The sequence below is a fragment of the Leguminivora glycinivorella genome, chromosome 18, assembly GCF_023078275.1.
Source record: "Leguminivora glycinivorella isolate SPB_JAAS2020 chromosome 18, LegGlyc_1.1, whole genome shotgun sequence".
NCBI classification, from domain to species: Eukaryota; Metazoa; Arthropoda; class Insecta; order Lepidoptera; family Tortricidae; genus Leguminivora; species Leguminivora glycinivorella.
Window position 1 is genome coordinate 12636621 of NC_062988.1, and position 22998 is coordinate 12659618.

A 22998-nucleotide genomic window follows, 5' to 3' on the forward strand; every position below is an offset into this window, starting at 1 on the left:
AAAGTTAGCTAGTGTCTACGAACAAAAATCTGAAACGAGCATCCACATCGTGCAACAGCGATTTTTTCAGTATAAGTACGAAGAGGGAACAGAAATGTCTACATTTTTATCCAAGATTGAGGAGATGAAAAATCAGCTAAAGCAGATGGGTGAAGATATTTCTGAGAAATTCGTCATAACAAAAGTACTGATGTCACTTCCAGATTGCTACAAGCATTTTGTATCTGCGTGGGAATCGGCACCAGATGATAAACAAACTTATGATAATCTAGTGGCTAGATTATTGATGGAAGAAGAGCGGCTGAAAAACAAACAAGGCGAGCCGTCGCAGTCATCGTCATCGGCCTTTGTTGCGAAGAAAGTCGAAAAGAAAGATGCTAAGTGTTATAAGTGTAACCTCCGGGGACATTTTCAAAGTGAGTGTCGTAGTAAGCGGAACAATAATAACTCGGACAGTGACAATAAATACGGTAAAAAGTGTTATTATTGTAAAAGGCAGGGACATTTAAAAAGTGAATGTTGGTTTAGGAAAAATAAAGACAAAGAAAGTAACGCGTTTGTGACTGTGAGTACATCGGGACATTTACAAAAAGCACAGTGGCTTGTGGACACAGGGTGTAGTGATCATATGTGCCGTGATCGGGACTTGTTTACAACATATACTCCATCGTTATCGAACAAATCTATCACTGTTGGTACCTAACGGTAGTTTGTGTAGTGTGCACGGCTACGGACAGATGGCGGTGGAAGTCTATAATGGTGACAAATGCACGACCATAGACAACGTGATGTTTGTACCGGAATTAAAAACAAACTTACTATCTGTCAAATGCCTTACGGATAGAGGTTATGTTATGATCACTGATAAGAAGATTTGTAAAATTGTGAAAGAAAATAAAGTCTGTGCGGTGGCGTATCGTAATGGAGATATGTATACGTTGGAAGTGCGTTACAAACACGGAGCGGCGAACATGGCTCAGTCACAGTCGAGCCTTGAGGACTGGCATAAAAAACTTGTTCACCAAAACATGCAACATGTCAAGACCGTGCTTAAAAACAATAATATCCTAGTGAAAGACAATACGGACGTTAAGTGCGAAAGCTGTTTGGAGGGTAAAATACACCGTTTGCCCTTCAGTACTAGTGAAAGCAAGACAACTAGGACTTGTGAACTTATACATGCAGACACATGCGGGCCAATGGAGGTGCCGTCTGTGGGAGGTTCCAGATATTTCGTTATCCTGAAAGATTACTCAAACTTCAGATCTGTATACTGTGTTAAAGGCAAGGATGAAGTGAATAAGTGCATTGAGAACTTCATAAACAGAGCTGAGAATACCACCAACAATAAAGTGCTGTACTTTAGATCCGACAACGGCTTAGAGTTTGTAAATAAAGCGGTGCAAGATTTGTTTTCCAAACGTGGTATAATACATCAAACAACAGTACCATACACCGCTGAGCAAAATGGCAAGGCCGAACGCGAAATAAGGACCTTATCAGAAGCAGCCAGAACAATGTTGTGTGCGGAAGGTTTGCCGAAGAAGCTCTGGGCAGAAGCTGTCAAAACCGCAGCGTATGTTTTAAATAGAACTGGTAACAGCAATGAAGTCGGAAAAACCCCATATGAAACATGGACCAATAAACACTATGACATAAGCAATTTAAAAGTGTTTGGTACTCCAGTTTATGTCCATGTCCCAAAGGAAAAGCGAAGAAAGTGGGATTCAAAAGGAGAAAAGGGCATAATGGTCGGCTACGGTGAAGATGTAAAAGGGTATCGAGTATACTTTGAAGAACACAACAGCGTTGAAACTAAGAGAGATGTGGTGTTCTTACCAAGAGCCACAGAAGAGAAGATAGTTCAACTGGATTATGATAGTGCAGATGAGAATAAGCAGATACCTGAGGAGACACGGAATGAGAAGTCACCTAATAAGAATGTGAAACAACTGCAGTCCAGCAAGAGTGAGGAGCCGTCCGGTCAGGTTCCATCTAGCCCTGAATCTACAGCTGTTTTGGAGAGTGATGGCAGTACGTATGTTCCATGCACTAGTGATGAAGCATCTAGTGATGAAGGTGCTGATCATGTACCACAACGTGAAAGACCTGTCAGAGTTAGAAAACAAACATCATTCTACAACTGCCATCATGTCTTTGTAGAAGATGAACCAAGGACATATAGAGAAGCTATGGCGAGAACTGACGCAACCAAGTGGCAGCAGGCTATAGATAAGGAGATGCAGACATTGAACGAGAATAATACGTGGGAATTTTGTGACAAACCTGTATCGGAAAAGACTGTAAGCAGCAAGTGGGTGTTTAAAATTAAAAATGGACAGCAATACAAAGCTAGATTAGTGGCCAGAGGCTTTGAGCAAAGTGACAATATAGATTTATGTGAAATTTATGCACCAGTAGCTAACCTGTCAACATTTAGATTGTTTGTATCTGTAGCAACCAAATTAAACTTACCTATTTATCAGATGGATGTAACAGGGGCATTCTTGTATGGAAATATTGATGAAACTATATATTTAGAATTACCAGAGGGTGCATATAGTGGTAATAATAAAATTGTTAAATTAAAGAAATCCCTGTATGGTTTAAAAAAATCACCAAAGTATTGGAATGATAAATTCAATTCTGTAATAATGAAACAAGGTTTTGTAAGGTCTCAAAGTGATACTTGTCTGTATACAAAATGTAGTGGTGATGCCAAAACTTATGTTTTACTATATGTAGATGACTTGTTAATTTTTGGAAATGACAAATCTGAAATATGTGACCTTAAGTCAATGCTTAACAGGGAATTTAAAATGAAAGACTTGGGATTAGTATCTAACTTTTTAGGTATTCATGTAGAACAAGATCTGAAAAATGGTGTCACAAAATTGAGTCAAAAAGAGTATCTAAAAAATGTATTACAACGATTTGATATGCAAAATTGTAAAGAAATGTCAACTCCAATGGATCCAAATTTTAATGCGAATATTTTTGATGATAATGAGTCTGCGACTAATAAAGACATTGAAAATAAATGTAGAAAAATTATAGGCAGTTTGGCTTATGCAGCTAACGGCACTAGGCCAGATATTTGTGTAACAATTTCAATCTTAAGCAGATATCAAAATCATGCAAATAATATGTTGTTAACTGCTCTTAAAAGAGTTTTAAGATATATAAAAGGCACATTAGACTACTGTTTAATATATAAGTGCAATAATGATATGCTAATAGGGTACTGTGATGCTAATTGGGGAGGTGATTTAAAAGATAGGAAGTCAACCACTGGTTATTGTTTTAAATTTGCAAACTGTACAATTAATTGGTGTTCAAAGAAACAGGCTAGTGTAAGTCTATCTTCTACGCAATCAGAATATGTCGCCATTAGCATGGCTGCAAGCGAAGCTTGTTGGCTTATAAACTTGTTAAATGATTTTAAAATTGAAAATGTATGCCCGGTTATCATGCTTAGCGATAAAAAAATTATCTCAAATATAAAATACATAATTGTTAAGCTTACCTCATGTTTATTTTATTTTGTTTTTTTTTTTAAGTTTAGATTGTTGTGGAGATTTGAGAGAATTAAGACTGATATTTTTAAGTTTTTTGAGAGATGTTTATCAAAAACAATCGTGATGTTGCATTAACTATCCTTAAATACATAGTTTTAGATTGTTGTTGTGGAGATTTGAGAGAAGAAGATTCATATTTTAAAGTTTTTTGAGAGATGTTTATAAAAAACAATCGTGATGTTGTATTAACTATCCTTAAATACATAGTTTTAGATTGTTTTTGTGGAGAATTGAGAAAAGAAGACTCATATTTTTTAGTTTTTTGAGAGATGTTTATAAAAACAATCGTGATGTTGTATTAATTTAGATGTTTATAAAAACAATCGTGATGTTGTATTAAAAATAAGCCTGTGACAATTAGCGATCAAATAACATTTTTAGATAAAAACAATGTCATTAGGGCTGTGGGAAGTGCAGTGCAGCAAAATGCAGACAACTTGTCTTATGTCAAGCGGCATCCTGCAACACTTCCAAAAAACTCCTTTATTACCAAACTTATTATAGAACGGGAGCACTTAAGACATTTGCATGGAGGTGCTAGACAAGTGTTAGGCTCTCTATCTCAGAGGTATCATCTTGTGAACGGTATACGAGAAGTAAAAAACGTCGTACATAAATGTATGAAATGCATACGAATGAAAGCTGAAGCGGCAAGGCAGTTGATGGGAAACCTACAAAAAGAATCACTCAAAGCAGACCCTTTCAGCATGTAGGAATCGATTTCTGCGGCCCCTTTAGCGTAAAGGTGTCTCGCATCAGGAAGCCTGTTATTACTAAAGGCTTAGAACTTGTTTCTGATCTCACGACGTTTTATTTATCGGCGTGGCATGCCCACAAATATTTATTGTGACAAATGCAAAAACCTTTAAAGGTGCTTGTAATAGGTACATTAAACCAATTGTATGACCTATTTTCCTCGACTGACAGCGATAGGAATACAACGAGGATATAATTACACGATTTTATAAACGAAACTCGATCTTCGGCTGATGTAGACTCGAGCGACAGTTACGACAGTGATCAAAGCAATGTACCAATAAGTCGAGGTCGTTCTCGTATCCTCGGCAGGGCAACTGGTCGTCGAGGTCGGAGCAGACGGCGTGCTGGATGTCGGGCTCGTAGACGAGGAGGTACTCGTAGTCAAGTTCCAAGTTAATGTTCTATTCTCTGTTTTTTGTCCTATTCTTGTGTGTACATGTACGTACGTGTTTGTGAGCGTCATGAATAAATGTCTTTTATCTTTTATCTTTAAGTCGACCACAAGATGTTTAAAACTGAAAGTTCACTGGGTGATACTGTTACTTTATGTTTATGTTGTTAAAATATTATGCTTGGTACTTAATTTGCGACATAACATTAAATTTTAATATAAATTTAAGTAACTTGTCTAATTTATACATGCAACCTACTTATGCCTTAATGGCCGAAAGTACTTTATAAAAGACGAAAAATACCGGTAGACAAATATGAAAACCTAGTTTATCTTATCTTAATGTCTTTAACGGAAATTAAAACAATATTCCCGGAAAAAAACATTTGTTTTAGTGAAAACCTAGTTTACTAGATGGCGACACAGGTCAAGGCTTTTATTTAACGAATCGCGCGCCATCTCGTGCAGTATGTCTGAGAATTCTTTCGCCTGTCTCTAGATGGGCCATTCAAGGATACAACAAACACAGCTCGGTCGCCCAGATATTGTTTTATTTAACTTGCAATGTCTCGCCTGTCTCGGCCTTTCCAACAAACACAGTTTGATACTTTGTAAAGTACTTTCGGCCGTAGAGGCAAGTGATTTAAGTTAAATGCTCGGTGTCAGGTCAGGAGGATATATATATGAATTGTGATACAAACTTGGGGATACGCGTTTTTTTACCCCTAACTAAAACTTTATCGGGGTGAAATTAATTGAATGCCACCGAGATATTTACACATGTCCTTCCTGTATCTATCTAGTTATGTATTTAATTAAAATTACTTGCAGATTCTTGCCGGTTTTCATTTTATATTTTTTTTTTACAGATACAGAAGTGTCCGCATCAAGAATGGATTTCTGCAATACCTGGCTGGCACATCCAAAAGAATCATGGTGTGAAGCGCTTTTTAAGCTTGTGTTGGACAAATGTGATGTAACTAATGTAGCAGAAAGCTCAATTATGGACATCAAGAAAAAAATCAGTGACTTTTCACACAAAATTCACGCAAAATGGGAAAAAGTTCACAGAATGCGGAACAATTTTTTTTAAAGTATTGGGACTGGATTCACGGAGACGATATTAAGTTTAAGGTTTCTGTGTGTGTTTCAATGCCATCCACATCATCAGACGTCGTGCCGAGCCCTGGAAGACCAACGGCCGACTTTAATGAAGCCAGTGAGAAAACCAAAGGACGTAGAGTAGACGAACTAGTTCAAACAAAAAGTTCAAGTGAATTATTGTTTACCGCCCAGGTGTCTGCTCGTTTGTCGGGTTGCAGAAAATTAGCAGATGGTATAAAGCAATTAACTTACTAGTCTGGTGAGCCTCTCGTGAGCGATAAGGACAAGAGAAATACCACGTGTGATAAGAATGCCAGGTGCCTCACTAAGGAGGAAGCTTTAGCTTTTATGTGGATAATAAATCAACTTCATTCACATATAATAACTCGCAGCAGTGGAGCATTAGATTAGGTCATAATTTATTACCTTCTTTACATTGTGTGCGGAAAGCTAAAACAGAATGTTATCCATCAGATGACCAAATATTTGTCGACGAAACTCGCGTCGAAGTTAAACTTCAGGCCATCTTAGATAAAACTGCAGAACGTTTAGTTTTAGCGGAACACGGCGTTATCACAAATTTGTTAGTGTCAAATTCTTCTTTTAAATTAATAAGTATTAAGTGGGGCTGTGATGGAAGTTCTGGTCATTCTAATTATAAAGAAAAGTTTCGTGATTGATGCTACTGATGAGTATATTTTTGCTTTTCCATTTGTACCCCTCCAGTTGCGGGATGATGAAGGCAATATTCTTTGGCATAATTCTCATCCCTCTTCTACTATGAATTGTCTTCCAATAAAATGTATTTATTCCGAAGAAACTAAAGATGTAACTATTGCAGAAACATGCATGCCCACGACATGCGTAGTAAATGGGACGGAAATGAAGGTCCAACATGAATTGCTTCTGACCATGACTGACGGGAAAGTTTGCAATACGTTGACTGAAACTTCTTCAGCCCAAAGGTGTTTTATTTGTGGTGCAGTTCCAACTCAAATGAACATCAAGGACTGGGATTTTACGGCTAAGGACGAAAATTTAAGTTTTGGAATATCTCCTTTGCATGCTTGGATTAGGTGTTTTGAGTGACTGTTAAAAATTAGTTATCTTATGTTTCTCTTTAGCTCAAAGACCCTGCTGACCAAATTGCCGAAATAGAGCAAAAAACAAAGGACCAGCACGCAAACGAGCTGTACAACGTGGTAAGGAGTGACAGATTGACTGCAAGCCAATTTGGGATGGTAATTAATATTTTTTACACTATATCTTATCTATTGGGTTGGAAAGAAAGTAATGAGCGATCGATTGAATTCTGATATGTCTATATAAATGAAACACACACGTCCGGTCAGTTAAACATTTATTGCGAGACTGGGTGGCCTGCAGAGAGCGCACCGCGACATAACAGTAAACAAGTATATAGGTACATACATTACACTACTCTCTTCTAAAAACATTATACCTAATATTAAAAAAAATACTTTCGAAACAGATATCAACAACCTATCTTCTCCTTTTTTTTTATTTTTTTTTTTTTTTTTTTTTTTCGTACCTTAAAAGAAAACATTTTATCAACCAAGATAATTAAAATAGTAAACAAACACACAGTATCTTTAGGTATACCTTCATTTTAAGGTAAGTATTTATCTAAGTTCAGGGGTAGCATGATACATATAGAAGTAAACTTAAAAACTATTTAAACTAAAATTTATACTTCGGTGGGTTTTTTAATCGACATTCCCTAATATGCCTAGGTAACTGGGGCGGTTTAGAAGGTGGAGTTGTACTTGTTGTAGGTGACAAAAATAGGTCTTCGCTACAACTTGACCTTGGCGAACTCTGCGGTGTTCCGGGCCGCGCGTCAGCTGCTCGGCTCGAATCCGGACTTTGATGACTGCGCCGCGGCGTGCTCGTGGCTACTGGAGTGTCAGCGTGGTCAGAGTGGTCAGGTGCCTCGTCAGAGTGTTCCACTGGTTCGGGCCGAGGTACCTGCAAAGCCGATGCGTCACCTGGGCAGGATAATACACTTGATCGCCGCCTTAACTGATCAACATGCCTATGTACCTCTCTATTTAAGTTATCGCGCACGGTATAGTCCGTAGTACCCGTCCTCTGAGTAATATGACCGGGAATCCATTTTGTATCTCCCCGATATTGCCTTATCCATACTTTATCACCCGATTGGAGAACGCGGTTAGGCCCCAGTCGAACGTCTGCTTGTTTCCGCTGCACTTTACGAACCCTATCTTCACAATCTGGGCGCAGTACATCTAATTGGGTACGAACCTGCCTGCCTATCATAAGTGAAGCCGGACTTTCTCCTGTCGTGCAGTGTGGCGTATTGCGATAATGAAGTAAGAAATTACTGATAGCCAGATTAACATTTTGCTTTTGTCGCACGGCTTTCTTAATAACCCGTTTTATTACACGTACCGAGTTTTCTGCGGCTCCGTTCGACGATGGATGATATGGAGCTGAGTGTACATGTTCAATACGGTTTTTCTCTAAAAAGTTCGCGAATTGTGCGCTCGTAAACGGCGGGCCGTTATCCGAAACTATCTGTCTAGGGAAACCCAATCGAGAGTTCACTTCACATAGCTTTTCAATGGTATTATTAGCCGAGGTACTATTTACGGGAAATACCTCAAGCCACTTTGTTCGAGCGTCAATCATAACCAAATAAGTTAAACCATAAAGAGGACCTAAAAAGTCCAAATGAACCCTAGTCCACGGGCGCGCGGGCCAGGGCCACGGACAGGGCGCGTGACGCGCGGGCGCCTCGGCCTCGGCGGCGCACACGGCGCACTCGCGGCACACACGCTCCACCGCCTCGTCTATACCCGGCCACCACACGTAGCTCCGGGCAAACGCTTTCGTCTTTACGATTCCCATGTGACTCTCATGTAACACGTTTAAAACCCTATCTCGGCAACCTTCCGGTATTACCACCCGATGGCCCCACATTACGCATCCTAATTCTTCGTACAATTCTAGCCTACGGTTAAAGTACGGTTGTAAATTCCGTATTTCTACCTCGCTCGGCCAACTGGATCGTATATACCCTAACACTCGGCTTAAGGTTGGGTCTCGTTGTGTTTCTTTTTTAACATCATGGTAATCTAATAACAATTCGTTGTGGGCGAAATGTAAATACGTTTGCTCGGGCGGCGGGCCGTCTAGCGATTCAGCATTTTTGGTAGGCACGGGCAGGCGCGATAAGCCATCTGCGCCATTAGCATCAGTGCGTATGTACTCTATATCATAAGTATATGCGGAAAGTTTAATCGCCCACCGTTGCAATCGGCTAGCCACCATCGCGGGAATACCCTGCTTCGAACCAAAAATACTAACTAGCGGTTTGTGATCCGTTCTTAATGTAAAATGTCTACCATAAAGGAATTGGTGTAACTTTTGTAAACTGAATACGATCGCCAACGCCTCTTTGTCTATTTGAGAGTAATTACGCTCCGCCTCATTTAAAGAACGCGAGACGTAGGGTGAGGTTGCCAACAATGAGCCACCAAAAATTTAAATCTTAATAAGTCAGTCATAATAGGTCCAAATTCAATATTTTTTATTTAGTGCATTTGTTATTTATCTAGCTCTAAAATTTCATCATTATTTTTTAATAAAACTGAATAGAAGTCGAGATATTTTAGTTTTTTTAAAAGATGAACAATGGCTCATTGTGTACAATCTCTGGTACAGACTGAACCGGTACTATGTATTCAATGAACCGGCCTAGTACACAATGAACCTACCATTATATAATTGCATAGTTTTTGATAAATAATTGCAAAATATACAAATACGCCACCGGGCGTTCGCGCGCGCCGCCCGCGCCTGCGTCCGCGCCCGCGTCCGCGCCGTCCGCCGGCTGCGTCAGCACGCCGGAAATGCCGCGGCTGCTCGCGTCAGTGGTCAGCGTCAGCTTTTTGTTCGGATCATAATGACTTAACACTTCCGCGCTCACTAACACTTTCTTAATACATTTGAATGATTTTTCGCAACTTAAATCCCAATTCCACACGGCACCTTTTCTAAGTAAATCGTACAAAGGGGATAAAATCGTACTCAAATTGGGTACAAAGCGAGCATAAAAATTAACCACCCCTAAAAATGACCTTAAATCAGTTACATTGAGAGGTCGAGGTATCTTAAGGATACCTTCTATCTTGGTAGGATCAACTTTAATTCCGTCTTTTGAAATGATAAATCCCAAATATTGTACCTCTTCTAATAAGAAAGAACATTTACTTTTCTTTAATTTCATTCCCTGACTATGAAGTCGTTTCAATACTTTTTCTAATGTACTTAAATGAGAGTTTATGTCCGCGGAACCAATAATTATATCATCTAGAAATACTTCTACTTGCGGTAGGTCTTTTAACAAATTAGACATAATTCGCTGGAAAATACCAGGGCTGGATGCCAATCCGTAAACTAATCTATTATATCTAAATAATCCCTGATGTGTGTTGATGACGGTATACTTTTTGGAGTCGTCTAACTCCACCTGATTATACGCCTGTGTCAGGTCAATTTTTGAAAATATACGGGCACCATTAAGTCGCACTAAGAGGTCATCTATCTTAGGGAGGGGATACCTATCGATCAGTAAGGCGGGGTTCAAGGTTACCTTGTAATCCGCACAGATTCGCAGACCCCCATCGGCTTTACGCACCGGTACCAGCGGCGTGGCCCACTCCGACGTGTCGACCGGCTCGATGACGCCGCAGCGCAGCATCTCGTCCAGCTCCGCCTCGACGCGGTCGCGCAGCGCGTACGGCAGCGGCCGCGCGCGACAGAACACCGGTGTGGCCCCCTCGCGTACTCGAAGTGTCGCTTTTCCACCTCTAAACCGCCCTAGTCCTCCGCTAAATAACTCCTTATACCTGTCAAGCAACGTAGATAACTCATTATTACAAGACTCGTTAAAGTTATATAAATACTCTTTTCGAAATCTAGGAATCCGAATCTGTAACTCTGTTAGCCAGTGTCTACCTAATATGGGGGTAGTGCCCCCCTCAATAACAAAAAGTTCCAATTTTTTTAACTGGTTTTTAAATCTAACAACGGGCCTTATGACCCCTAGGGGTCTAACTGGACGGCCATCATAAACCGTTAACACCAAAGGGAATTGTTCCAACGGTCTGTGTTTAAAGTACTTATTATAAGTATCACGACCTATACACGACACAGCGCACCCTGTGTCGATTTCCATAGAAATGACCTCATCGTCTAAACCTAATGACAGGCTTACCGATTTATAATCGTTTAAGCAGAGATGATGCAGGTCTTCTTCGAAGTCGGACCCCGACGTAACCTCTTCTTCATACTGAGTCTCGCCATCTTCTGCCTGGACATGGTGTATGGCGCTGGCGCGGTTGGCGCGCTGCGCGCCCCTGCAGCCGCCGGCGCCCGGCGCCGGGCCCCGCCGCTGCCGCCGCTCGACCCACGAGCGCCGCCACCCGACACACGGGCATTGCCGCCATTACCACCTCCTAGCCTAGCCGGACACACTCGTTTTAAATGACCTACGTTACCACATTTGTTACACTGAAAATCTTTGTAAGGACATTGAACGTCGCGGTGACCTAACTTCCCGCAAACTGCACAAATCGCATTGCTAACGCCATTACTGCCACGCGGTTGCCACGATGTGAGTGCATGTACCGTCTCGGCTCTCTCTCCCGCATCGCCCGTCTCGCTCACACTCGCGCGTTCCACCATAGCTGCGTCCTTCTCGGCGGCTTCCAACGAAAGGGCTAGCTGTACGGCCTTACTATAGGTTAAGTCACTCTCAGCGAAAAGGCGTTGTCTAATTGTGTCATTTTTCAAACCGCACACAAATTGGTCACGCAGGTTATCCTCTAATGCTGTGGAGAAATCACAGTACCTAGCCATCTTTTTTAAATCGGCCAGATATTGAGCGACAGTCTCCTTATCTCCCTGCCGCCTCTGACGTAACCGGTATCGTTCCGCCATGAAAGATGGTTTTGGTTCGATGTGATCAGACATTATCTTGATAACTTCCTTATAAGTCATTTCTCCTGGTTTCTTAGGGCTTGTCAAGTTGCTGAGGAGCTCATAAGCTTCATCTCCCATTACGGCAATCAATGTCGGCAACTGCAAGTTGTCGCTGATGTCGTTAGCCTTAAAGTACATATTCACGCGGTCCACGTATGTACTCCAATTGCCCGACGAAACCTCGAACGCTTTTATCTTCCCCACTGACATGTTTAAAAGCACACTTTTAAAACTAGGTTCATATAAATCCCGATCCTCGAGCGCCACTGATATGTCTATATAAATGAAACACACACGTCCGGTCAGTTAAACATTTATTGCGAGACTGGGTGGCCTGCAGAGAGCGCACCGCGACATAACAGTAGGTAAACAAGTATATAGGTACATACATTACAAATTCCACATAAAATTTTTGAGAGAGTTCTAGAATCTTCTATGGTCGAAAGTATATAAAGGGCGAGTCGCACAGTTTCTCGTCAGTCATTCACTAGCTGTCGCCGAGCTAATATAAGGAAGAAAGTGGACGAATTAAAAGTGCATGTAAGGCATTGCTTACTATATGAATTTCAGTCTAGCCATTCAGCCGCCGAAGCAGTGCGTAATATATGTCAGCGTGTTGCTCCTGAAGTTGTGTCTGAGGCCACGGCGAAACGATGGTTCCAGCGGTTTCGTAGTGGCGACTTTTCATTATCAGATCAACCTAAGTCTGGTCGACCGGTGAAGATTGATGTAATCAAATTAAAAACCTTAATTGAAGGAGATCCGAGGCTAACGAGTCGTACTCTTGCTACCGAGTTAGGCTGCTCTCATGCAGTGCCGTAACTAGCCTTTTATGCACCCAGTGCGAGCTTTCAAAACTGCGCCCCTGAAAAATGCTCTAACCAGGCTCTGAAAATAAAATTGACAAATGTGCATACAAATAAATCTATCTATTTATTGTTAACCAAAGTATGTAAGTACCTACTTAGTATATTTCTTTAAGATAAAAATTGTTTATTCAAAAATAGTTGCTCAAATACAGAAATGAGTACTTACTTTAAGATTACTTAAAGATTTACTTTCCTCGCTTTTCTCATTGCGAAGTCCTTTATTACATTTTCATATGACAGGAGCCGTGCTATGTCGCGTTCAATCGACAAAATTGCTAGGCCAGACAATCTTTCTTGACCCATCGTCGAGCGCAGATACGTTTTTATTAATTTGAGCTTACTGAACGATCTCTCGCAAGAAGCTACAGTCACTGGCATCGTTAAAAATATCTTTAAAACGACTACTATATTGGGAAACATTTCCTTTAAATCCAGTTCCACTATAGCTTTGAGAAGACCCATACTTGACTGACATTCACAATTATCAAATAATGTAGTCGCTTCAACTTGACTCTTCAAAGTTTCTATTTCGGACCAAAATTCTGTCGCATTTATATCTGCAGAATATTTGATGCTCAAATCAGCTGCATATTTTTTTAGTTCTTCAACCGAATATGTAGTAATGTGTTTTAAGGTCAAAAAACCGAAAGAGTTATGTATGTCGCGTAGTTTTTCGAATCGCCATTTTAATTCAGAAATGATTGTATCTATTGCTTCATTTATCTGAATTTTGAAACTTTGTTGCTGAGTAATGTCGTAGCCGGAGTCTGAACTTTCAATTAAATCGTGTCTTTTTACTCGCTTTCGTCGCTTTTCAGGAAAATTGTCTTCAATGCCACATTGTTCACAAATCTTTTTTGCCTTTTCGAAAACAATGTCTATAGTCTCGCGAATATTTTGTATCTGGTTTGTTAATCCCTTTATTAATTCAGAAGCTTTGTCGATAGTCATAGTTTTAGACTGTAGAGCTACATTCACTTTGTCAACAGATTCCAAAATTTTATCCCAAATTTGGAGAGTACATATGAATTTATAATTAATTTGGTCCATTATGCTTTTAGCTGCAGAAATTGTTTCAGCATTGTAATCATTGGTAGTTTGAATCTTTAGCACACACCAGATTTGGGGTATTTGCGAGTTCAAAGCTTTGACAGCCCTAGCTTTAGAGGCCCATCTAGTGTCGGCGTGTTTTTTCAAAGAAATATTTAAGTATTTCATTAAAGTTTCCCATCTGACCGTTGAACTCGAAAAAAACACAAATATTTTCTGGATTAATCCAAAAAATGTGATCATGTCAGGTGTGACACTAGCAGCGTGTACGCCAGATAAATTCAAAGAATGCGCTGCACACGGCACATAATCAGCATTTTCATTAATTTGTTTTATTTTGGCTTGGACTCCGTTATATTTACCGGCCATATTACTACCATTGTCGTAGCCTTGGCCACGAAGATCTTGAATATTCAATCCATCAACTTCTAATTTCTCTAAAATCTCTTTCGACAATCCCTCGCCCGTTTTTTCATGAGACTGGATGAAATCTATGAACCGTTCTTCGATTGTAACTTTCTGCTCGGATACTTTTACGAATCTCAATATTTGTGACATCTGTTCTTTATGCGATACGTCTGGCGTACAATCAAAAAGTATGGAAAAGTATTTTGCCGCACGAACATCGTCTAAAATTTGTTTTTTGACCTCAGAGGCAAGAATATCTATAAGCTCGTTTTGAATATAAGGCGTAAAATATGAAATATTTCCTTTATGAAGCGATTCAATATGCGCTCTAAGTTCAGGGTCGAATTTTGAAATCATATCGACGGCACTTAAGAAAACTCCAGATCCTGATTCTCCAATACGCTCATGAGAGCCTCTGAGCGGTAAATTATTTTCCGCGCAAAACAAAAGTATGTTGGTACACACTTTTAAAATATGTCTCCACTTATTTGTTTCTTGATCAATAGCCTTTTGTAAGGATGCATCTATTGTGGTCTTACGTTTTATTTTCTGTTCAAGCATTTTCCACTTAATACAATTTTCTCTATGAAATGTAGAGTTTTCGTGCTCAGGAATACGTGGACTTAAATGACGCCAATCATTAAATCCTTTTTGTGCATCAGCCAGGGCCGGCATTATTTGCTTAGTCGAGGAAGAACCGAAAAGTATACATGGGAAACAAAATATTGCATCTCTTTTTTTACTGTAAATCAACCAAGACCTGGGTACCATCTCGCCATTGCTCATTTTTTTTGTAAACCAATGTATATTAAATTTTCGTCCTGCGTCTTCAGTTGAAGAAATATTTTGACTTACTTTTCCTTGATCAGGACCTTTCTCGACAAGGAAACAACGAATGTGATCAGTTAATGGTAACCATGAAACAGGATCGTTTATGTCTAACTGGATCTTATCAGTAGCAGCTGCTTTTTCAATTTGAATTTCAGAACTTGGACTGGTGGTGATGGGTAAGGTCAAGTCTTGCTGGGATGGGTTGACTGGGTTGTCTTCTTTTTCTTTATATATTATCTTTAAATTGTTTCCAGATTTAGTTCCAGACATACCAGTGAGGGCCAAAACGTCATCATTGGACACATCTTCCTGACTGTTTTCTTGTTGTGTGACTGTCCACTTTCGTAAGGTATTTTCCATTTTTTTTGCTTCCATCTCTCTAACGCGTTTTCTCTTACGAAATTCAGAACCAGATGGACGTTTTTGTGACATGTTGTTTGTTATAGCGTGAGTCCTTAGCTTACGGTAACCGACAGGTAATATTTCTGAAAAAAGAATCGCGAATCACGCCTAGTCTGATAAGTATATAATACAGGGTGTAAGTGACACCCTAGTGAAAACTATAACCAAGGCTTTAGACCGTCATCCTTAACAACCTACAGCAAGAACCGACCTCTCATACAAAATATTCAAATTGGTCGCTGATTTTGTACGAGAAGTCAATTTTTTTTTTTATTTCCGACAAACGTTCTTGCTGTACGATATTTAGGATGATGGTCTGAAGCTATGGTTAAAGTTTTCGCAACGCTGTCACTTACATCCTGTATATGTAGTTCGGAAAACTTCGTGTTTCGGCTATCTTACTAGCCATTTTTTCGTTATTTTTTTTTATTGTTTATTATTGAGGGATTTTCAGACAGCAAATTAGAAAATAAAAACTATCGTTCAAGGATTGATCAAAAGGTGACATGTATGTCAAAAGCAAATATACGCTTTCTTTACGTAAAAGCCGAAAAAGTAATATTTATATGTCGTTCAATCAATAAATCTTTATTTTTGACATACCACACGCATAGGGCACCATCTCTATAAGATCTTATATTCTCTTTTTTTAATTTTCTATCTGAAAATTCCTCATTAGTACTTGACTTCACTTTGCCTGATGGACCTTAAATCTTTAAATACAATTTTCTAACTTACCCAAACGAGTTTATCAACGAACAACAAATCAACAATAACCTTATTCACTCTCACACACAATTTTACTTTAAATTAATGTCATTTTATACGAATAATGACAATAGTTGACAAAACAATCAATAACTATAACCTCCGCTACGGTCGGCCAATTGAATGCGTATTAGCGATGTATCGGGGAATCCCCGAACATTGGGACGGCGGCGCGGCGCGGCATGATCGATGCGTTCAGATATTAATGAATATTGGATGCGTTCTTAAAAGGACAAGTTTACATAGTAACTATTTAGTAATTTTTAGTTTAGCTCTGTCATGTGTTTTACTTTTTGTTTTATTTTTATAAAAAAATAAAAATATTTTTATTGGAGATTTTTTTGTTGTGAGATATCATTGAAAATAACGGTTTATGTAGGTACTTTTGTTTATGTATGTCATATTGCCAGCAAGACTTAAGGTGGATATACATTTGTCTGATGTATCGTGACGTGACGACTGACGCGTCAGAACTGTATCGGTTCCATACATAAACCATCACAACACGTTAAGCAGTAGTGTGAACGTTACCATACTAAATGTATAAAACCGATAATCCACCTTTACATGTGTTGTTGTTTCAAGATCGCTTGAAAATGCGATTTAAATATAACTATAGATAGTACAGTAGGGCGCGTCTACACCATGTTCGCAATAAAACAAAATGTACCTACTAGCTACCATGCATGAGATAAAAGTAGATACTAGTCTGGTCATTTCTGCGCCCCTCCAGGGTCTGCGCCCTGTGCCTGGGCACTGCTGGCACCGCCTTAGTTACGGCACTGCTCTCATGTCACCATAGAAACACATTTACACGAGTTGGGAAAAAACTACAAATACAGTGTTTGGATACCGCACGAACTTGATAGACATCAACTAAACCGCCGTGCCGATATCTGCATACAACTTCTGTCTTTTCGCCGCACATTCAACTGGTTGAACCATCTTATCACTGGAGATGAAAAATGGGTCTTATATATAAATCACACACGCAAACGTCAGTGGCTAGCTCCAAACGAAAAAGGAATAGAGGCACCAAAAACAGAGCCTCACCCGAAAAAAGTTATGCTGTCCGTTTGGTGGGATATTCATGGTATTATTCAATGGGAACTCCTACCAAGTGGAATGACTGTTACCGCATCAGTATACTGTAATCAGCTTGAAAATTTAAACCAAAAAATCTGTCAGAATCGTCCACAGCATGCTAATGTTTTTTCTTACACGACAATGCTCGCCCACACATTGCAAAAGTGACTCGGCTAAAGCTATTGGAGCTAGGTTGGAAAGTGATACCTCATCCACCGTACTCTCCAGACTTGGCACCTACGGATTACGCATTGTTCAGATCGCTAAGCAATGCCTTGAATGAAAAAAAGTTCGATGATCAAGCCCATCTACGACAGTACATAGCTGAGTTTTTTGAATCTAAACCTAAGAACTTCTTCGCCGATGCTATTCATTCTTTACCAGAACGATGGAGACAAGTAGTAGATAACGAAGGCCGTTATATTTTTGATAAATGATTAAAATAATAAATTAAATAAAAATTACAATATTGGTTATGATTCGCTCATTACTTTCTTACCAACCCAATAGTTTAAGAGAGGTTTTATCTTTGGTTATATCTATTATCAAAGATCATAATTTATTCATTCCACAGGTCCTTTTTTACGTGATACATGATATTAATATAGTTGACTGTGGTACTCATTACTATTTATAAATAAATTTTGTTAGAATAGAAGAAATAGGTCTCCCTTCATGATTTAGGGCATGTAGGGAGACCTTCCTCTGTCCCTTAAATGTAGGCCCATGGATATATTCATAGGCATACTTTCAGTCCTCACTTACGGTACTCAGGTCTTTGACGGAAGCTCAGAAGTCCAAACTAGGGGTTTCCCAGAGAGTTATGGAGCGCAGCATACTAGGTGTGAAACTAACCAAATCCGATTGCTCAAAAACTTAAATAATTGATGTAGCTCGGAAAGCGGCCACATTAAAGTGAGACTGGCCACGTCTACCGCATGCCAAATGATTTATAGGCCAAAACAACTACGGTCTGGGAGCCCTTTGAATCATACCGAGGATACGGCAATTCCAGCAGACAGACGCGAAAATTACGGGGTTTCAAGTTTAACGTGTAGTCTATCTATATGTCTGTCTGACTGTGTGTGTGTGTGTGTGTGTGTGTGTGTGTGTGTGTGTGTGTGTGTGCGTGCGTGCGTGCGTGCGTGCGTGCGTGCGTGCGTGCGTGCGTGCGTGCGTGCGTGCGTGCGTGCGTGCGTGCGTGCGTGCGTGCGTGCGTGCGTGCGTGCGTGCGTGCGTGCGTGCGTGCGTGCGTGCGTGCGTGCGTGCGTGCGTGCGTGCGTGCGTGCGTGCGTGTGTGTGTGTGTGTGTGTGTCTGTCTGTCACATCGTAGCTTTCGAACGAATGAACCGATTTAGATTTTGTTCTTGTTTGAAAGCTAAATTACTCGGGAGTGTTTTTGCCATGTTTGATGAAAATCGGTCCACTATCTCTCCAATATTTCGTAATTTAATTTTTTATAATGGTTGGATTAATTTACACAAAATTTAATTCTTACGAAATTTTATCCTATCTGAAATCTATTGTATAAATATTTTAACCAGGTATGCAAACGAAGAAACAAAACTCCTTGTCACAATCATGTGAAACAAATTCTGTAAGTAAAGTAATATTTCAACATCGGACATGAATTAGGTGCGCGCAGCATAACGAAGCTCTTGCGAGAACTGTTTTTGAAACCACAATGAACAAAAAAGTGGATCGTGCGGATTTATTTATTGATAAACAATACGGAATCCTTACACGTTTTTATAGCCGGTAGCTCATACCCTACCAGTGCCTAAGTAATCTAGTGATATTTTAAAGATTATTACTCAATTATACATTTTATTTTTATTAGAAGTCAAAGTGCGGTATATGTAACCTACCATTTTAATCCCAATATTATTATTTCAGCTCATTATTCGGATGGAACACAAGATGCCGATACTTTACGGCAGAGACTATCGTTCTTCGACGACTTCTTCTTGTGCAATGGGGCTGCTATAAGAACGAAAGGAAAGGATTTGAGACGAGCAGTCACCAAAAACTCCAAGCACCACGCTTTCTGGCAATAGGCGATAGAGAGAATAAATTGTATGAAATTCGGCCACCAAGAGAGCGGACAGGACACTCGCATAATTGTGCCTTTTTTTTTAAATTGGGTAGTGACACTGAAAAGACACTAGATATTTTAATTCAGATCCAGTGGAAAACTTTGTTGGGCTAGTGCGCGCCTATCATTTTAGGAACAATTACCCTAATTGCCACAACTTCACACAGGCATTCAGGTATCTCCTCATAACCAGATTTATCAAATTCCATTCGGAGGGTTTCAATTGCGAGGACTTTGGCTCATAAATAATTAAAATAAAAACCACTCTTTGAAACCACAGACCCACGAAGCGGAAACAAGTTCCCCAGTTGTCCTGCAATAAGGACCGTATATCCAAAGAACAAGAAAATATTCAGTAGCAAACTAGTAGCGTTTACATGTTCACTCACGCGCATACTCCGCGGGGTGGCTACTGGGAAAAATATTAAAAATAATTAATTGTGAATCTTGCCGAAAAGATTTAATTACCCAAGAAAGGTACGATTCATCAATGGATTAGCCAAAGAGAGTACAAAGCTACCACATAAAAAAAATACTCCTCGAAGCTTGCGGTGAGGTATTTCGAAACCATTGTGAAAACGACAAACGAATATTAAAAAGACTCCACACCGAAACTATATTAGTCTTTTAAAATAAAGAAATAGGTATTCGATAGGTATTCGTTTAAGTTTATGAAATGTACCTTACGCAAGTGGTTGAATTGATCTTAACCATCACTACAAGATTTGCAATGTTTAACTGGTGTACGATCATAAATAAAATCTTAAATCCAGTGGAAAAACTTTGCCCAACATTGCCCATAATTGCCCATAATTTTAGAAACAATGACTCTAATTGCCACAACTTCACACAGACATTCAGGTCACTCCTCATAACCATATTTATTTAATTCCATTCGGAGGGTTTCAATTGCGAGGACTTTGGCTCACAAATCATAAAATTAAACCACTCTTTGAAAAAACAAAGACCTCCGTAGCGGAAACAAGTTCCCTAATTTATTTATTTCAGGACCGTATATCCACAGATCAAGAAAATATTCAGCTGGTAACTCGACGTGAGCGTTTACGTGTTCACTCACGCGCATACGCCGCGGGGTGGTTAGTGGGAAAAATATTAAAAACAATTAATTGTGAATCTTGCCTAAAAGATTTAACAACTGAAGAAAGGTACGATTCATCAATGGATTAGCCAAAGAGAGTACAAAGTTACCACAAAAAAATACCCCTCGGAGCACGCGGTGAGGTCCGTGGGGTATTTCGAAACCGTTGTGAAAACGACAAACGAATACCTTGAAAAAACTTCACACCGAAACTCTATCAGTCAAAAAATAAAGAAATGGGTTTTGGATATATATTCGTTTAAGTTTATGAAATGTGGATCATAAATAAAATCTTAAGGGGCACAGATGTCATGCGAATAAATTTAAGTAACTTACCGCATATGCAACAAAAGGCGTTGAAAAAGTTTAATTGAAATTCAAAAAATAAAATATATTGTAAGTAATAAAATTTGATTTATTCATATTTCCTTAAAAATCTTAAATAAGCCAGGAACCGAAGGAACCTTCAGAAGGAGGCTGTATACTATATTCTTTGCCTACTATATTCGTCATTAATTAATAAAAAGGCGGCGATTCTTATTGGCTACATTTCTTAGTACTGAAGTTGTCCGTCTGATAGGTTAGTCCAAACCTTTTTTTTTTTTTATCTTTATTTAAGAGCTTGTCACCGAAGTGAACATGTCGCTCCGTAAAAATCAACATACAGTTTTATTGTCTTACAATTGACTTATTCTATTACAAATAGCCTTTCTCACAAGTTGCAATAGCGCAATGGCGGCATCCGATAGCGGAGAAGCCAGAACGCTATTGCAGCCCCCAACATCAAACATAGTATAAGTAGAATGGCCCGAATAAGCCAGTTGAATCCGAGCAGCTTCGTTTCGGACACATTCCATTATAACATGGTAAACATCTTCTAGCACGCCACATTCGTCACAATTAGGGGAAGAAACTTTCTTCATCAAATAACCAAATTGATTTAATGGGATATGTCCAGTACGTAGTCTCATCATCACTACAATGTCACGTCTACTGAGAGAACAATCTATCCACGGTGTTATTAGAGGATGAGGTTGGATCGTCTTGTACCAAATACCTTTTTCTGTGGATCTCTTATCAAAGTATTCTTTCCATAGAATGTAGGTTCTCTGTTTAGCTAAAATGATGCAATCCGTATAAAAAGGTAAGATATTACATTCTACTCCATCTTGACAAGCCAGCCTTGCCATAGAATCCACTATTTCATTACCGGCTATACCCACATGCGATGGAATCCATTGCAATATTATGGTCTTACCCTTCGCTTGTAACTTATCAATGAGATTCAAAATGGAACAGGCAATTGGGAGACAACGAATATTCTTGGTACACCGAGCAATATGTTGAAGAGCACTTTTAGAATCTGATAAAATGACTATGTCAGTACAATCTAGGGCTTGGATGTAGGATAATGCCTCAGCAATGGCAACCAACTCAGCGTGCATTATAGACATGTCGTATAGAATATGTAACTTAAGCGATACTTTCGATTGAGGGTCATAAAACGCAGCACCTAAAGAGTTCCTTTCCTTAGAGCCATCGGTATATATACAATAAAATCCGGAGAAATTTGTACGTAAATAAGCGTTAACAGTAGTTCTTAAATTAGTTCGGTCATATTCTCGCTTAGATTTGGTAACTGAAGTAATACTGAACTTAATTGACTTTGAAATATCTATATAATTTACCCATTGTTCCAAAGAGAACATTTCCAATAATTGGCTCGAATATATAGTAATTGAGTTATACAAATTATGGATGGTCAGAAGAAGTGGCTTTTTATTTCGCAAAATGTCTCGGTCTTTTAAGTAATTATTTAATGCATCTAGGAGTTTGATAGTTGTGTTGTTTTCAAAAGATCTAGATTTTAACCAAAACTTGGACGCCAAATAAAAGCGACGAATATGCAAAGGCTGTACAGCCAGTTCACATTCCATTGCGTGTATAGGAGTAGACTTAATAAATCCACCAATAGTCCGCAAACACTGGTTTTGAATCTTATCGAGTTTGTACAAATTAGAATCGCAACTGTCATCATACAGGAAAGACGCGTAATCTATGCGGCTACGAATTATGGCGAAGTATAGCCTCCTAAGATGTTTTGGATGAACACCCCATCCCGGTCCAACTAAAACTTTCAAAATATTGGAATATTTCTGAATTTTTTGAACCAATTCATTAATATGTTTTTCCCACCTAAGAGATCGATCCAACCACATTCCTAAATATTTGACATACTTGACTAATTCTAATTCCTTATCATTAATTTTGATCTTTACAGGACTTCTATTAATACCTTTCTGAAACACATATAGTTTGGTTTTGGATGTAGATATGTCAAGACCGAGATTGTTCATGAATATGCAAAGGCTGTACAGCCAGTTCACATTCCATTGCGTGTATAGGAGTAGACTTAATAAATCCACCAATAGTCCGCAAACACTGGTTTTGAATCTTATCGAGTTTGTACAAATTAGAATCGCAACTGTCATCATACAGGAAAGACGCGTAATCTATGCGGCTACGAA

The 22998-nt window shown here is 39.2% G+C and overlaps 2 protein-coding genes across 3 annotated transcripts; both read right to left on the reverse strand.

Annotated features, from left to right (window-relative positions):
- Positions 1-7175: 7175 nt before the first annotated feature.
- On the reverse strand, positions 7176-11236 carry LOC125236015. The gene is made up of 3 exons (XM_048142697.1): positions 11096-11236; positions 10472-10727; positions 7176-7821 (listed from the first exon to the last, which is right to left on the reverse strand). Exons 2-3 carry the CDS (start codon positions 10577-10579, stop codon positions 7534-7536), a joined length of 396 nt encoding a protein of 131 aa, XP_047998654.1. The 5' UTR covers positions 10580-10727; positions 11096-11236; the 3' UTR covers positions 7176-7533.
- Positions 11237-12673: 1437 nt separating this feature from the next.
- LOC125236073 (zinc finger MYM-type protein 1-like) lies at positions 12674-16969 on the reverse strand. 2 transcript variants are annotated; one of them, XM_048142759.1, is made up of 2 exons: positions 12898-16969; positions 12674-12750 (listed from the first exon to the last, which is right to left on the reverse strand). In XM_048142759.1, the coding sequence occupies exon 1, from the start codon at positions 15450-15452 to the stop codon at positions 12909-12911; it is 2544 nt and encodes an 847-aa protein (XP_047998716.1). In that variant the 5' UTR covers positions 15453-16969; the 3' UTR covers positions 12674-12750; positions 12898-12908. The 2 variants fall into 2 exon arrangements, with proteins under 2 accessions (XP_047998716.1, XP_047998717.1); XM_048142760.1 differs by having other exon boundaries at positions 12682-15505; positions 16161-16969.
- Between the last annotated feature and the right edge of the window lie 6029 nt (positions 16970-22998).